The 17137-nt window shown below is 37.9% G+C and overlaps 2 protein-coding genes across 20 annotated transcripts in view; one reads left to right on the forward strand and one right to left on the reverse strand.

Moving 5' to 3' along the window:
• Positions 1–17137, forward strand: part of LOC137251122 (NIF3-like protein 1) — a 72000-nt gene continuing 54863 nt past the window's right edge. Inside the window, exons 1-3 of the mRNA XM_067785206.1 lie at positions 1–293; positions 358–489; positions 552–696. Of these exons, the coding sequence (XP_067641307.1) occupies positions 118–293; positions 358–489; positions 552–696 (453 nt within the window). The 5' untranslated portion in view covers positions 1–117. The remainder of the gene's footprint in view (positions 294–357; positions 490–551; positions 697–17137) is intronic.
• Positions 6209–16862, reverse strand: LOC137251120 (hepatic sodium/bile acid cotransporter-like). Of its 19 annotated transcripts, none has more exons than XM_067785200.1 (5): positions 16748–16846; positions 10890–10989; positions 10423–10565; positions 9223–10316; positions 6209–6800 (listed from the first exon to the last, which is right to left on the reverse strand). In XM_067785200.1, exons 4-5 carry the CDS (start codon positions 10273–10275, stop codon positions 6420–6422), a joined length of 1434 nt encoding a protein of 477 aa, XP_067641301.1. In that variant the 5' UTR covers positions 10276–10316; positions 10423–10565; positions 10890–10989; positions 16748–16846; the 3' UTR covers positions 6209–6419. The 19 variants fall into 19 exon arrangements, with proteins under 19 accessions (XP_067641301.1, XP_067641302.1, XP_067641300.1 ...); XM_067785201.1 differs by having other exon boundaries at positions 10423–10540; positions 10934–10989; positions 16748–16796; XM_067785199.1 differs by lacking the exon at positions 10890–10989 and having other exon boundaries at positions 10423–10540; positions 16748–16862.

The following is a 17137-nucleotide window of genomic DNA, read 5'->3' on the forward strand; positions in this document are numbered from 1 at the left end:
AACAGCTGATTTTGTTCGTCCTTACCGTTTTTTTATTGCAGTGATATCATCGCCTTGAACATATTTATTTATTATATTAACTAAATTTGAGTGACTAAAAATACATTGGTTTTTTTTATGATCACTTCACTGCTTGGTACCACAGTATCATTAGGTTTCAAACGAGCTTCATCCAAAATGCCACGAGGGAGAGCACTACAGAATGTCGTATTGGAACTCGAGAAGTTCGCGCCACTGAAGTTTGCCGAAACGTGGGATAATGTGGGATTACTAATTGAGCCGCATAAAATCCGGTAGCTGTCCATGTCTCTTTTATTAGACATTGATTTATTGTAATCTTTTATTTTCCTTCTAAAGCCCCATTCGAAATATTTTGCTAACCAATGACTTAACAGAGCGCGTGATGCAGGAAGCTGTCGATGAAAGCGTAGATCTTATAATTTCTTACCATCCTCCAATATTTGCTCCATTGAAACGTATTACACAACAGTGAGTACAAGTAGAGAAATATCTCATACTTGTGGCTAATCCTTGTTTTTTTTTATTTGCAGAAACTGGAAAGAACGTATCGTTTCCATTTGTTTAGGTGAGGGAATTGCCTTATACTCACCACATACAGCTTGGGATGTTGTGCCTGGCGGTGTAAATGACTGGCTTGCCTCCGCATTGCCTTGTGTTGATATGCAACCGATACAGGTAGGAGAATTTGAATATGATTTTTAAGGACAAGCCAAAAAAATAGCTCTATGTGAAATTGGTCGTAAATGATTGTATAAGTTATAGGACAAACCCGTATTTATGTCCAGCGTATTATACACCAGCGGCTTTTTGGAAAAGCTCTTTCTTAAATTTGCAAATTGGTTAAGTTTCTAAGTGGACAATTTGATTTTTTTTGGTCCAACATATCTACTCTTAATCTGGAATACCTGTAGCATATCATTAGTGAAATTTTGTTTGAGCGATGAAAAAGCGTCTATTATAAGTTAGACATACATTGGGCAAATCCGGTAATAACTATTTAATACAGTGGTGATACTTCTAATTAAGATCCCTAGTTAAATAAAACTTAAAATGATTTGATTTTGAATCAGATTTTTTAACTAATTACATTGTTGATCAATTTAAAAAAAAAAAATTGTTAATACTTAGCTGTTGCTCAATACTCAACGTTGCCTTCTAATCGAATTTTGTCCGAATTAACTACTAAGCTTATCGCCATAAAGTTGCGTTGTGTGCCAATATTTTCTAACTTCATATTCCAGCATTAGACATTCAGAAAGTAATTTGTATTAAATACCGGAAGAACTCGTATTCATTGCATTCAAATACCACAAAAAGCTAGAATATCTAATTTGCATTTCAACGCACTATACCCGCACTCTATAGTTTTGGTCGGGCTCATAAGCGGCCTTGAAGGTTTTATGTGGTCATATTAAATCGTTCCCGAAATGGTCGGGCTGGTGCCTTAACAACGGTGGAACAACGCAATATGTTTGCAAGACTGGCGGTGCTGTTGTTGTTGTCGCGTTACTCTGGTACAACTTCGTTTTGGCTACATTAATAGGCTTATCTCCTACCCACATTTGACTACCTATACATAATATGTATTTGTAAATATGTACATAGGCTTTTTATGTACTTAGTTTCTTCACGATACGAAGCTCTCTGCACATCCAAGAAAAAACCTACGGAGACTTGAGAATCCCGGCTAACACATGTATTCAACTTACAAGTTTTTCCCCTGACCAGATTCGTTTGAGCTCCTTTGACGCACTATGCAGATGATGTTCAGGGATCATAAGAAGACATCCCGTGGCAGTTCTGGTGTAGCATTATACAGGCCTGCAGTCTAGTGTGTGTTTTTTAGGCCTGGCGACGCGTATAAAATGACGAGGCCGGCCAGTTGCTTTATAAGTTGTTAGCTCTATATTTTTCCCAAGTGCTGACGGCAAGCGGCTTGAGGATTTTGTTGCCGCTTTTTACTTAAGATATAATTTCCGAGGAATGGGCCATCGACGTGAACGTCCTATATTTGCGTCATCTGTTCTTTAATCGGTGATAGTACCAGGTAACTCAGTAACTGTGTGTTTTAAAATGTATACTTACTGAATACAGGCTCAGGTCGCGCGAGGTGAAGAAACCAGAAAAACTGGCGAGATAGCTATTTATGATACTCAACTGAGCAGAGCTCACAGAGTATATTAATTTTGTTCGCATAACGGTACCCTGTAACGGCATAAACTATTCGAGATAGATATAGACTTCTATATATCAAAATGATCTGGGCGAAAAAAGAAATTCATTTAGCCATGTCCATCCGTCCGTCTGTCCGTAAACACGATAACTTTAGTAAATTTTGAGGTATCTTGGTGAAATTTAGTATGTACGTCCCTGGGCACTCATCTCAGATCTCTATTTAAAATTAACGAAATCGGAGCCCACTTTTTCGATATCGAAAATTTCGGAAAACCGAAAAAGTGCGATAAACCATTACCAAAGACGGATAAAGCGATGAAACTTGGCAGGTGGGTTGACCTTATGACGCAGAATAGAATATGTGTAAAGATTTGGATAATGATCGTGGCACCGCCCACTTTTAAAAGAAGGTAATTTAAAAGTTTTGCAAGCTGTAATTTGGTAGTTGTTGAAGATATCGTGATGAAATTTGGCAGGAACGTTACTCCTATTACTATATGTGTGCTATATAAAAATTTGCAAAATCGGATGACGAACACGCCCACTTAAAAAAAAAAAATTATTTTAAAAGTCAAATTTTAACAAAAATTGAATATCTTTACAGTATATAAGTAAATTATTCAACATTCAACTCCAGTATTGATATGGTGCAACAAAATACAAAAGTAAAAGAAAATATCAAAATGGGCGTGGTACCGCCCTTTTTCATTTAATTTGTCTAGAATACTTTTAATGCCATAAGTCGAACAAAAATTTACCAATCCAAAATTTGAGAAGGGCATAGCTTCTATGACGATAACTGCTTTCTGTGAAAATGGGCGAAATCGGTTGAAGCCACACCCAGTTTTTATACACATTCGACCGTCTGTCCTTCCGCTCTGCCGTTAACACGATAACTTGAACAAAAATCTTTGATTTTTGTGGCCTTGTTTATTTAAAAAATGTAGGGTTTTGTGAGCTCGAGGCCTTGCTTTGAATAAAACACTGTGTTAGTATTCATACATCTATTTGGTTGATATTTCGACCTCAATCTGAAGTCATTTTCAGGACTTTTTTAAAAACACAACATGAAAAGAAAATAAACAGAAATATATAATTTATATCACATACATACATACATTTATAACACCAGATCGACTTACTTGCATGGAAATGCCTGATCGACTAATCAGGTAAGGAAAGTAAACAATTAGAGTACCGCAAGTATAAACAAATTTTAAGGAACCGTATAAGTAAACAAAATTACACAACAACAATCATACACAGAGAATTTTTAAGAAAAACAAGACAAAATGCAACAAAGCAAAATGTGCGGGTATTATGCCCCCCCCCCCCCCCCCCCCTTTCATTAGTTGTTGTCCCCAATCTCGCTCGCAGCGGGATATTTGCTGGGCTGTGGCGCTCTCGATGAACCTTTTGTGATTTGCCCTGTGTGTTGTTGCTGCTTTGAAACTAAATTGCGATACGCGTATGCACATTGGTCTACGTCCGACTTGTAATTCATTCTATTAGGGGTGTTCATAATATGGAGCATCTCCAAAATATATCGTTTATTGTAGTGTTTTTCTTTATCGAGAATTCTAACATTTTCGAAATCGGGGTAATGTCCAGTGTCAGCACATTGTTTCTTAGCTTCTTGATATTGGACGTGTTGTCCGACGAATTGTTTCTTAGCTTGATATTGGACCTGTGACCGGAAACCCTTGTCTTCAGTTTTTGTTTTGTTGTCCCCACATATACCTTTCCGCATACGTGGGACCTGTCGCCGTTATATGGAATTTCATATATTAAATTAGATTTCTCTAACTTTGGAATTGGGTCCTTCATATTGTTAAATACTTGTCGGAGTGAATTGTTGTATGTGAATGCTATTGTGTATTTTTCTCTGTCAAATAGGTTCGAACCTTTCATTCTTTCTGCCAATCCGGGAATATACGATACTGGCTTATATAATTTATTGCCTTTTTCACATAAGTTTTCATTTTTGGCTCCTGCGTAAAAGTTGTGAATAGCAACAACACACAGGGCAAATCACAAAAGGTTCATCGAGAGTGCCACAGCCGAGCAAATATCCCGCTGCGAATGAGATTGGGGACAACAACTAATGAAGGGGGGAGGATATTATGCACATTTTGCTTTGTTGCATTTTGTCTTGTTTTTCTTAAAAATTCTCTGTGTATGATTGTTGTTGTGTAATTTTGTTTACTTATACGGTTCCTTAAAATTTGTTTATACTTGCGGTACTCTAATTGTTTACTTTCCTTCTTCCACCTTCTTCCTATTATTTTGTTAGAACAACTGATTAGTCGATCAGGCATTTCCATGCAAGTAAGTCGATCTAGTGTTATAAATGAATGTATGTATGTGATATAAATTATATATTTCTGTTTATTTTCTTTTCATGTTGTGTTTTTAAAAAAGTCTTGAAAATGACTTCAGATTGATGTCGAAATATCGGCCAAATAAATGTATGAATACTAACACAGTGTTTTATTCAAAGCAAGGCCTCGAGCTCACAAAACCCTACATTTTTTAAATAAAAGAGGCCATCAAAAATCAAAAATTATGTCAAATCGGAGAGCACACCGAAACAAAAATACACTAAAAGTGTATCATTCCGACCATTCAGATAATTTGATTTCCATCTTTTTTGACAAGGGGGAACGAGTGAGCCTTCTATGTCTTGGTTGGTTCCCCCCATAGTCAGAACCCTTTTTTCAGAAAGCAAGCATTCAGAAATTAAAATCCAGACGTCAAAATTCAGGAGTCAAATTTCAGAAGTCGAAATCCAGAAAGTAATCAGATGACAGAAAAAACATTAAACTTTTTTCAAAATTCAGAAACGTTTATTTATTTGGAATTTTGTCTCTCTGAAAAAAGAGTTTTGACTAATGTTTTCTGAAAAAATGTGTTTTTGAATTTATGAGGGGCACTGTCTTGGTTAGGTCCGGTGCCACGATGGGATTTTCGCTGGTTTAGTCCGTAAGCGAAGATTAGCAGGAAAATGAGGTAGCAGGACGGTTTTCAACGTCTTCGCTATTGTTAAATATGCCACTATTGTTAGCTGATTTTTTTTTGGAGATTAGCCCTCCAGAACAGTGATTTCGTTCAACTGCAGTTAAGGCGGATGCGCTCATGGATGTATTCCGGAGGCTCTGGTCCACCTTTATGGTAGCAGGACGGGTTTCAACGTCTTCGCTATTGTTCAATATGCCACTTTTGTTAGCTGATTTTTTTTTGGAGATTAGCCCTACAGAACAGTGATTTCGTTCAACTGCAGTTAAGGCGGATGCGCTCATGGATGTATTCCGGAGGCTCTATATTATTTGCTGTCTCTGTGGCATTCAAGGCTAAGTCATGTTGTTGTTGTTGTAGCGATAAGGACACTCCCCGAAGGCCTTGGGGAGTGTTATCGAGTTAATGGTCCTTTACCGGATGCAGATCCGGTACGTTCCGGTACCAAGCCCGACCATCTCGGGAACGATTTGTTATGACCACATGCGACCTTCTAGCACTGCTACACCAACAACAACAACAACAACCTTCTAGGCCATACCGCCCTCCCACCCCCTAGATCCATGAGGAGTTCGGGGTCACCAGAGCCTCGGCTGTTAGTGAAACAGGATTCGCCACGTATAGGTGAGGCTGACAATTGGTTTTGGAGAAGCTATGTATTGCGCTGGCAACCTGAAAGGGCTGCGCTACACAAACCCCTTGAATCCGTTATTTTAGTCGCCTCTTACGACAAGCATACCTACCGCGGACATATTCTAACCCCCTAACCCGCTGGGGGTTGTTGTAGCGCTGTAGCGATAAAAAAAACTCCCCGAAGGTTTTGGGCAGTGTTATGAATGTTGACGGTCCTTTTGCGGATATAGATAACGTTCCGTATATTCGGTAACAAGCACCATTAAGGAACTAGCCCGACCATCTCGAGAACGATTAAATATGACCACATTGAACCTTCTATATTTTGCAGAGTTTCTGTTAGACATTGATGTCGATGGTTGAATAGTTCTCTACCACAGTAATTTTTTTATTAATATTTTCTATTAAATGATATTCTCTACTATTTTTCATGCAACTTTATAAACAAATGCAAATTTTAATACTATTTAAATTCCCTTAAAAATATGTTTTTTAGAATAATACATGCATACTAGCGATTATGACTACTTTTTTTGTTCTTAATGAAAACTAATCTCATCTCCCTAAAATCGACATCATTGTGGGTACTTTGGATTCTCCTTTTCTGTACCCCGCTCCATAATAGCCACCAATTCATATTCCTTACCATCCTTTGCTGACGCTTCTTCCTCTACAGACTTGCTTCCTCTCTTGTGACAGAAGCACAATTTTAAAAAGTAAATTAGAAACAATGGCAGTGGTGTAACCAGCGAATTTGCTATTGGCACCGCACTCGTCATATCCGCTTGTGGTTGTGGTAATGTAAAATTCAACATAAATATAGCAATGCCAATATTTTGTATGCCCGTCTCAATGGCAATGGTGATGGCATCCTTAGGTGGTTGCCGCAAAACTGTTGCTATAAGCCAACCAATTATATAGCCCAGCCAAGGCAAGATGCAGCTACCGATGAGAATCTGTAAAACAATAAGAGAGTATGTGTTTAATTATGGGGGCCGTTCAGGTAAATTTGACAAATTGTTTGGATTGATCTAGTCAAAAAGTTACTTTTACTCGGTTTTTCAGACATGTGTCCGATGGAATTGCTAGGGGTGGTGTAGCGCAACCTTTTCAAGAGGTCTCCAGCGCAATTTAAAGCTTCTTTAACCCAAAACCTTCGGGGAGTCCTTATCGCTACAAGAAGAAGAAGAAGAGAGGAATGTCCCTAGAATATCATCTACATAATGAGGCGAGAATACTCCCCATTAGGGAGAGAAATGAAATGCTAACCAAACTGTTCCTGTTGAATACTCAGAAACCTGGGCATCCCAACAGAAATCTGATTGATGAGCCAACACCGCCCAGGGGCTTAGCAGTCGTCTCCGTAAGCATTATGAGGAAATACGGCACCTGGGAACACAGCCGTATGAAGCCAAAAAACACAAGCAGGTCCTCAGTGAACTCCACAAACAGGCGTCGGACCTCTATGCCAGGAACTATCCGGTGAATCCTGTACTCAGAGAACAATACCCAAAACTTGCAGAAGAGGAACGCACACTCCCTAGGGAAACGCGAGTCACTCTAGCTCAACTTCGATCTGGATACAGTAACAGGTTAAACTCTTAGCTATCCAGAATCAAACCCAACATACAAGACATATGTCCTGCTTGTAACGTGGCCCCACATGACACCAACCATCTCTTCAACTGTGGAGCCAACGCCACTAACACCCCTCTCATTATGGTCCACCCCTGTTAAAACAGCAAGTTTCCTTGGACTCCCGTTAGAGGATATTGATGACAATTTGTGATCGGTCGCACCTATTGGATGGGGCGAAGCACTGCTACAACAACAACAACAACAAAAACTCATCCTCTCGCAAACAGCTATAGTCCCAATGTTACTTGCCTATGGTCTATCCGAGAAGGCCGGAGTATTAAAGTTACCTCCCTTTTCTATACTCCACACATCAACTTCCGTTGCTTCCTCGCTATTGAGCTCTCTATGTACTACAGGTAAGTCTTTTCGATACGGCTAGCCTGCCTCACGGCCCTAAGACCTTGTAATTTCTGCCACTTTAAAGCAAGGTTATCGCCTTCATCCGATTGCTGCCTCTTCATTCTGCCAAAGAGTGCTTCGCAGCAAAGCTCTTGTCATCGAACTGCTTTGAACCTACTTTTACGACCTCAGGGTCCTATGTCAAGCGCTCACACACCCGTTCGGTTGGATTGACCAGAGCTCGTACTTTGAGCGAACTCCCTTTCTCTGCTACGTACTCTTCTTCATTCTTCGTGTCTGTTCGGATTCATCTGCCGCTCCATCACCGGGCTCATTACTTTCTGTACTTTCACTCTCCAAGTTGTTGTTGTTGTTGTAGCAGTGCTTCGGCCCATCCAATAGGTGCGACCGATCACAAATTGTCATCAATATCCTCTAACGGGAGTCTAAGGAAATTTGCTGTTTCAACAGGGGTAGACCATAATGAGAGGGGTGTTAGAAGCGTTGGTTCCACGTTACAATTAAAGAGAAGGTTGGTGTAGGGACACATTGCATGCGGAGCATACATTTTGTATGTCGGCGATGATTCTGGATATGTAAGATTTTAACCTGTTACAGTATCCAGATCGAAGTTGAGCTGGAGTGACTCGTGTTTCCCTGGGGAGTGTGCGTTCCTCTTCCGCAAGTTTTGGGTACTGTTCTTTGAGTACTGGATTCACCGTGGAATTCCCGGCATAAAGGTGCGACGCCTGTTTGTGGAGTTCACTGAGGACCTGCTTGTGTTTTTTGGCTTCATACGGCTGAGTTCTCAGGTGCCGTATTTCCTCAGAATGCTTACGGAGATGACTCCTTAAGCCCTTGGGCGGTGTTGGCTCTTCAATCAGATACCTGTTGAGATGCCCAGGTTTCTGCGTATTCAACAGGAACTGTTTGGTTAGCATCTCATTTCTCTCCCTGATACTCTCCAAGTCTTACCCATCACTTGTAGTTCTTTCATCTTCTCTAGCTTGCAATTATATTCGCTCCTCTTTTTTGCCTACATAATCCTCTTAGGGATCGATCTTGTTCGTACGACCACCTTGTCGACTAGGCGGACTTACCGGTGTAATACTAAGCTAAGGAAAAGGTCGTCACCACAGCCTCGCCCTTTCTATGTTAGAGCCACCGTTCCTTCCCGAAGCGGCCCGGCTTCGTGAAGTTCGTGTCAGTTCTTAGCCGCTGACATACCGCGGCTCTCTATGAAGCCGTAATGTCGTAGATGCTAGCCCCTAAAGCGCTCAGCCATATAATCAGGTACTATGGAGTTCGGCTTAGCCCCTACACTGTCGACAAGGCTCCAACCCTTCGAGGGAAATACCAAATAGAAATAAGCGTATACAAATTTAAATTTAAAAACTTTACCTTCACGGAGAACAGCTTGAACATATACGAATTGAGCACGCAGCCAAAAATCGTCACCGAAATAATGAGTATCAATGAGACGGGTTTGAGTAACTTAGAAATCGTCTTAGTCACTTCTGGTGCATATTTTTGCAACATAATACCCATAGCAATTGGTATAACCAATGTAAATGAAATTGATGCAATCGATTTGTATGGAATCACGAAATTGCCATCATGAAAAATCAAAGCACCCAAAGTGAAAATCCATAACGGCATCATACCAAAAGCTGCAAAATTACTTATCGCCGTCATTGTTATCGATAAACTGAGATTACCATTGAGCAGCACAGCAAATATATTCGATGTACCGCCTGCTGGTGAAACACCCAAGAAAAATAAGCCCAAACGCAGCTCGATCATATCGTGAAATAAAATATAGCCAATAGAAAAACTAAGTACCGGCATTACCACAAATTGACAAAATAAACCAATAGCCGGTCCAACAGGACGTATCACAATTTGTTTGAGTGCCTCTAAATCGACAACGGCGCCAAAATTAATATAAATCACCATAACAAAGCATGCCACTGAAATACTGAAGATCATGTCGATTGTACTCATTTTTCGTGTTACAATAATTTTCATAAATTCGCGCGATCGCTCCGGTTTAGCATATTCGCCGCCTCGACGGTGCAATTCCACACGCACGTGCGTATAACCCAAAAGTAGTGCATTAACGGTAAAATTGCCTTTAACAAACGCTTTTCCTCCACTCGTTATACCATACATCGTTTGTACATCTTCTATGCACGCAACTGCATCGTTATCATGTACGAAGACTACGTCAAAATGTTGACCCCATGCCCGATCTATGCGTGTGATCTTGAAAGCTATCTTTTGTTTATGTGTCATTGTCATATTTAATTGTTCATATTCAAATTGTGCAGACCAAGCAATGTTCGTCTGTTCGTTAACATTTTTATTCGCTTCGTTGTTTGCCGTTATTGCAGTCGTCGCGATCAATGCGTTTAGCGTTGTGAATAAAAGTACACCCTGTATTCTCATTCGCATTTTTCTGTTTGCTCTTATTCTTTCACACTTTCTGGTGTAAGCTTAAAAATTTAGATTGTGTTTTAACGGTGTTTTACTTGTTTCATTAACAAAATTTTTGTTCAAATTGTTGTTTACCGTTTTAAGATCGAATGCAGATTAACTTACTTGTTGGCCAGTCGTTGATAAGTTAGTGCAATAAAGTGGGATCGCCAGTTTCAAGTATGCAAGCGTTTTGATAGCGCTCGAGCGCCAACCATTACACATTAATTATTTAATCATTACACTATGCGACAAAATCAACTATTTTTCTGGGTATTGGACCAAACCCAATTTTTTGTAGAGATTGAGGCTTAAGTAGACAAAGGCTTAAGTAGACAAAGTACTATCTCCGATATCGGGTTTTGATGTTCGAAATTCTACATTTCGAAATTTTATTTTATTTGCCCACGAACACATTTTTACTTTTTTTTAATTTGCTGAACGGGTTAACAAAAAAAAAAAAATTTCGAAATGTAGAATTTCGAACTTGAAAACCCGATATCTATTTTTTGGAGGCTAACTTCCAAAAACGGAGATAGGACTTTGTCTACATAAGCCTCAATCTCTACAAAAAAGTGGGTTTGGTCCAATACCCAGCCGGCTGTGTCACAGTGTTATTGATGCTTTTTTCGATTACTTTTACAGCTTTGCCGATTAACCTATTGGTTGTAAAACAGTGATCGGATATAACTGCTATTTTTTAAGTATAAGATAAAGAAATTATTAGTATAACAAACAGCGCTGGTCAAAACTCCCCGTACGCGTGTGTATGTGTGAGTAACTACTGCGGCTGATGACTACATATTTGTTTGTGTGAGATGAGATATCTCTTCGTCGCCTTCTACATAAGAGTGGCTGCTTTATTGTTGTTGTGCATTTATTTAGTAGCAGCTTAGTGATGCTAATATTCGTCACAATATTGAACTTTTGGCGCTTAATGTAGCAACTGATCGAAAGGATATTTTTTTGTGTAAGGGGCGTTCTCTGTATTGTATAATTGGCCTAGAAAATGTGGAATATTTTCTACGTTTATACGCTTCCCATACTGAGATAATTGCCCTATTTAGTTTTTCTTTTATAAGAAAAAAATGTTAGAAACATGCAAAATCATTTTTTTTTTTTTTTTCAAAACCGGTTTTCAACATTTTTGTTAGAAATTTTTTTCAATATTCGATTTTTTCACATCCCTAAAATTTGCTTGAATCTTTTGTTTGCTAAGTCTAGCCTTAATGGTTGCAGATAAATATGATTTTGAGAGAAGTTTTTCCAGATTGCCACATAGTGCGCCATGGTATGGCGGTAACGTGCTCCGCCACCACCCCGAAGGTCCAGGCGACCTCAAGCTCCTCATGGAAGTAGGTGGTTGGGGCGGTATGGCCTAGAAGGTTTAATGTGGTCATATGGTTCCCGAGATGCTCGGGCTAGTACATTTGCATTTGTTGGTGACAGTTGGGCGATTAATACTACCGTTAATAGATGATTAACACAAACAACATCAGCGAAGAATCACTCTTGCCAATAAATGCTACTTTAAACAAAGTAGGCAATTGAAAAGTAAAGCCCTCTGTCGGCAAACGAAAATCATGCTCTACAAGTCAATTATCGTACCCGTCCTGCTGTATGGTGCAGAAGCATGGACCATGACAACATCAGACGAAGCGCCTCTCGAACACTCCGAGAGAAAAGTTCTTCGAAAAATCAACGAACCTACGCGTTGGTGACAGCGAGTACCGAAGAAGATTTAATGATGAGCTGTACGAGCTTTATCAATATAGTCCAGCAAATTAAAACGCAGCGGCTACGCTGCCTATACCATGTTATGCGAATGAAAGATGACGCTCTGGCTAAAAAAGATTTTTTAATCGGTACCTGTCTATAGAAGTATAGGAAGAGGGCGGCCCCACGCCGCTGGAAAGATCAGGTGGAAAGCGATTTAAATTCCCTTGTTGTGACAAATTACCGCCGGTTACGACCCAGTAGAAGCGACTGGCGCGCCTTGTTGGACGGCCATAACCGTTTAAACGTTTAATGGCCATTTAAGTAAGTAAGTAATAGATGATAACGATAACAGGAACCCTTTTTCCTTTTTTTTATTACATTCCGATAAACAATAATCGATCGAGCTATGATTAGTTGTGATAGCAGTGATGAATAACTTTAACAGCAATCGTAATCGCAATTTTTTCCATTCGCGATTACTTATTTGTTGTATCAAATTATAATCTATGGTTTCACATTTACCGATTTCAAAAATCTGAATTTAAACACATTTGATATTGCGGCTGAACTATTATTAAATTCAATTAATCACACATTTTTTTTCCTTTTCGCCCACCTCTGATTTTCGATATCTTTGCATTTTTATATGAGAACTTTGTATATAACCTTTGGTATTGTTCGAATGCGATACTGTTTTTATTAAGATGATGTTGCAGAAATTAAGGGAACGTTTCATACATACGGTGTTCCATCCATACATCCAGACACGAATCGTTTAAGCCAGCGTAAATAAAATTTTAATATTTTTCCAGGGTATTTACCCGGCGTTATGATCAGAGCTGTAAAACTGTGCAATCATTTGAAATTTTAAATCATTGATTTAAGAATGCTTGCTCTTAATTCATTCATTCCTTGTTAAGGAATGTGGCTTAAAAGTCAACCCATAGTGGAAGAAAAGACTGAACTCATTCGAGGAAAGAATGAAGTAGCTGATTGAAAAAAAACATTTTTCAGCACAGAATAAGCATTCATATGAATGCAGCCTTTGCTGAGTGTGCACACACTTTTCTAGTACCAAACAATTATGAAAAATGTCGTACAAGCACAAACCCCGCTCAAATATCGCATGGTTGCATTTAGTTAAACCCACTTCAAAATATCAATAAAAAAATTTAATTATTGACCGTGATGACCAGTTTTTTCGTTATTTAAATAGTAATAAAGCACAAAGAAGTTAACTGGAAAACTATTTTTATTGTGTCATATAAAAGGTACTTGCATGAAAAAGTACTAACCTAAATTTGAACGTCCTCAATTGGTGATTAAACAATTGAAGAAAAGGCAGTTGAATAAAAAAGCTCTTAAGTTCCTTCATATATTCTTCCTAGCGGTTTATGGTCAAATACTGTATCTATACTGGTTTGTGGGTTTGCAAATTGTAATAGCAATATACTATTTTTCTCTATTTTCTAAGAAAAATATTTTTCTAAACACAATAGTTTGTAATTACAATCAATTAACCTAGGCTCTATAGGTAGTTGTAGCTTTTTTGATAGCAAAGAAGATTGACCTTGAATACAAATCTTCTCAAATAAGATTCAACCATCCAAAGCAATTTCAATCTTTTACCAATGCCGTGCAAATAGGCATATAGACTAATGGTCCTTCTCAATCACTCGGGTCCTATATTTATATCCCGTCAAACACTGTCAAAACATCAGCTTTAAAAAAACCAGTCATAAGCCAGTCAATCTCTTTGTGGGGAGGGAAATTAATAACCTCTGAAGAGCTTCTACCAGTTTTTGTGGCACAGATGAAAGAAAATGGGGAAGGTGACTGAGGTGAATAGAAAAAGCCTGAATCGCTGTAGGACGATGCCATGGAAATAGACATAATTTTGTCGAAATTCTCGGAATTAGGAAGCTCCAACGAAATCGCCGTTAGACTTTGTACTTCGATGAATTTTAATGACTTAAACTCAAGTATCTATTATTGTTATATGATCGACAAAAAATAACCACAATTTACTCTATTTGGCCAATGCACAATGTTTTCATTTACATAATCCATTTAACAACAATAGCAAAATAAGTAGGACATATAGTAACAGTTTGACACATATCAAGAAAGCAATAGATTGTCTTTGCGAAGTTTCAGCAAAATTGGACTATATCTTCATTTTTGGAATACTTTACATAATCCAGAGCCCCATGCTTTTATATAAGCGAGTTATTCGCGAGATATACCTAAAAAGGAAACCAGTCAACCCACAAGAGCCTCACATTTTTTGATCTTACACGATTAATGAAAGAAACATCAACCCAATTACGATGTATACAAAATCTGCTATGAAGTAATACTTCTTGTATGTCTTATGTTTGGACACCATGAAGATGATTTAAGACTTTCTAGATTTATAATACCCTACATGAATAATTATAAGGGGCTATTATTTCTATTGACCAGTTTTACGACTTTTTTGCACCCAACTCCTAAATTGATTTAACATATCTGAGGGCAATGAAAGTATACAAAAAAATAACCTTGTGGAAAAAGTATTTAGTACTGAATGGAAAAAAGTGTGCATTCATTTCAACTTTACATTCATTAAAGATTGGGAATAATGGTTCCTACATTCACACTCTATACTGAATTATATTTTACCATTCAATAACATACACACTTTGGCTTTGAATTGAAAGTATTTTAAGCCATTCAGGAATGGAGATTTATAATATGCAACCAAAAAAATCACATTTTTTAAAAGAATGCTGAGAGAATGCACACTCAATTGATCCAATCTTTTTACAGCTCTGCTTATGATAGATGTTTCGGGTTTTCAGTGAAAGTTTAAACTTCACTTTAAGGCCCTGTTTTGCAGTGGGAGTTTAAACTACAGTTAAACTTGACTAAAATTTAACCTTGCCGTTTTTGATGCTTAAGCTCAATTTCAGGACAAATTTAAGCTGATGTTAACGTTTTTTCTCAATCTAAACATGCCACTATTAAGGTTAACATAAAATTGTACAGTATATCGCAGTAAGAGGCAAAAAGAGCAGGTTTAAACTCTAAATAACTTTAACTGGCACTAAAAAACCGGGTGTAAGTTAACTGGAGTTTAATCCTTACACTTTGGCCACTTAAACTAATATGAGCGGAAAATATTGTGACGAATATTAGCATTAGTAAGTGATACCCACATCCCTAAGGTTATTATAAAGGCACAACAACAATAAAGCATGCTGCCACTCCTGTGTACGCAAACAAATCAATCATCATTTACTGACACACATACAAGGCAACGGAGAGATACGCACAAACACATGTAATCATCAGCCGAAATAGTACTCATACATATATACACACGCATATGGTTACAAAGTACAAGTATACCTGTATATGGCTGGTAACCAAGCATGAAGTTCAAGAAATTACTAGACCTTAGTAGAAATATGCGCATGAAGCAATGGAGAGTATAAAAGCAGCGCAAGCTGAGTAGTCAGAATCAATTTTAGTTTTGATTTAAGCACGCTATTGGTTTTGAAGTATAAGTGTTATTGTGAAGTACTCTCAAAGTAGTCTAATAAAGACCTTTTTGCATTAATGAATATTGGAGTTATTTATTCAACAGTTTAGCGATTCGAACGTTAGCAGAAGGTTGCAAATAAGCAGAATTTCCCAAGATTCGTTACAATAGGAATGGAAAATATCGAATGAAAACGAAAGCGCCCTTTCTCAGAATTTGGTTCGAGAACGCTTTTTGTCAAAATATGTTTCAGAAATGTCCTATTTTAGCTCTAATTCAATACATTTTGACATCAACTGGGACGATTATGAAAAAAATTTTGTGAGGGCATCATTGAAATTAATTTTTAAAATTGAGCGTTTTTCAAACATTCCATGAGATGGATATAGGACACTCCACTCAGCAGTCAATATGTATTTATTGATATGGGAAAAACTTTGTAAATCTCTTCAAAGCCTTTTCTCCCGGCAGTGGGTTTGAACCCGCACTCCTACAATGGTCGAAGTGTTACAAACGTACCACGTTACCATCGCAGGAGTGCGGGTTCAAATCCCACTACCGGGAGAAAAGGCTTTGAAGAGATTTACAAGGTATAATCGAAACAACTGTCGCTTTGTCCCTCCTGATGTCACGTTTTTTAAATTTTTCCCAAATTATTAAATAAGTTATAAATTAAAAATTGCTTCAAATAAATGTTTTCACACATTTAAAAGCAATAAGGACAACCCCTGCTTAATTCATGCAAAAAATTGCGAAAAACTTTATTTCCAACTTTTAGAAGTACTCCTTATATGAATCAAAAATGGCATTGGGCGTATGTGAAAATTTGGTGACTGGCCTAGGAATTGTTTATAACTTTTTTTTCATTTCTTTTAAATTTTTTTTTTATATTCTTTTATATTGAATAAAGCCGTTTGCCAGTGTTAAATTAGGACTAAGTTCAGCGCTTAGGTAATTGGGATTAAACTATGTGTATTAGCGCTTTTAACTCACGATTAAAATGTGTTATAATCGAATTTTAACATCGTCGATTGTTGTTTTCGAACCCGGGTCCGCTTAGCACTATTTATGTCGTAGTTTCGACCAACACTTTTGAAAAGGAAAAAGGGCTCGCGGGCTTTATATCCCAGATAAAAAAGAAAACAACGCCCGCAGTAGTTATTGCAATGCACCACAATGTGACGTATTAAAGAAATCACTTCTCACTTTTACTTGGCGCCTTGTAAATACATCATTCAAATGCGAATAAATTTAAATGCAATGACAATTCTTTATCGCCGTTTTCATTTGGTCACTTCCACTTTGAATGCATTTTTGCAACTAAATTTTAAACCTGTTTGTTGTTTATTATGATCTGTGACTTACAACAAAGCTAATCTCACCTACATGCAGAAAGCTTGATTACATAGTAATAAGGAAGCGCGTCAAACATCATTTTAATCATCCCCATAAACACTTAAGTTGGATATCGATTAAGAGAAAATTAGATAAAATTCTAATTCACCACCCGCACTGTAAGTTTAAACCTGTTTACATTGATCGATTACACGGGTCAACACAAAATTTGACTTTGACTTCAAATCATTAAATATCAAT

Source organism: Eurosta solidaginis, chromosome 4 (assembly GCF_040869045.1).
Source record: "Eurosta solidaginis isolate ZX-2024a chromosome 4, ASM4086904v1, whole genome shotgun sequence".
In the NCBI taxonomy this organism is placed as follows: Eukaryota; Metazoa; Arthropoda; class Insecta; order Diptera; family Tephritidae; genus Eurosta; species Eurosta solidaginis.

What these genes read in the sequence shown, in the direction of transcription:
- LOC137251120 (XM_067785199.1), bottom strand. Translation starts at nt 10,275, where the DNA reads ATGCGAATGAGAATACAGGGTGTACTTTTATTCACAACGCTAAACGCA. An exon ending in TCAAGCTGTTCTCCGTGAAG is followed by an intron (nt 6,801 to 9,222) that starts GTAAAGTTTTTA and finishes ATTGTTTTACAG; the next exon opens with ATTCTCATCGGTAGCTGCAT.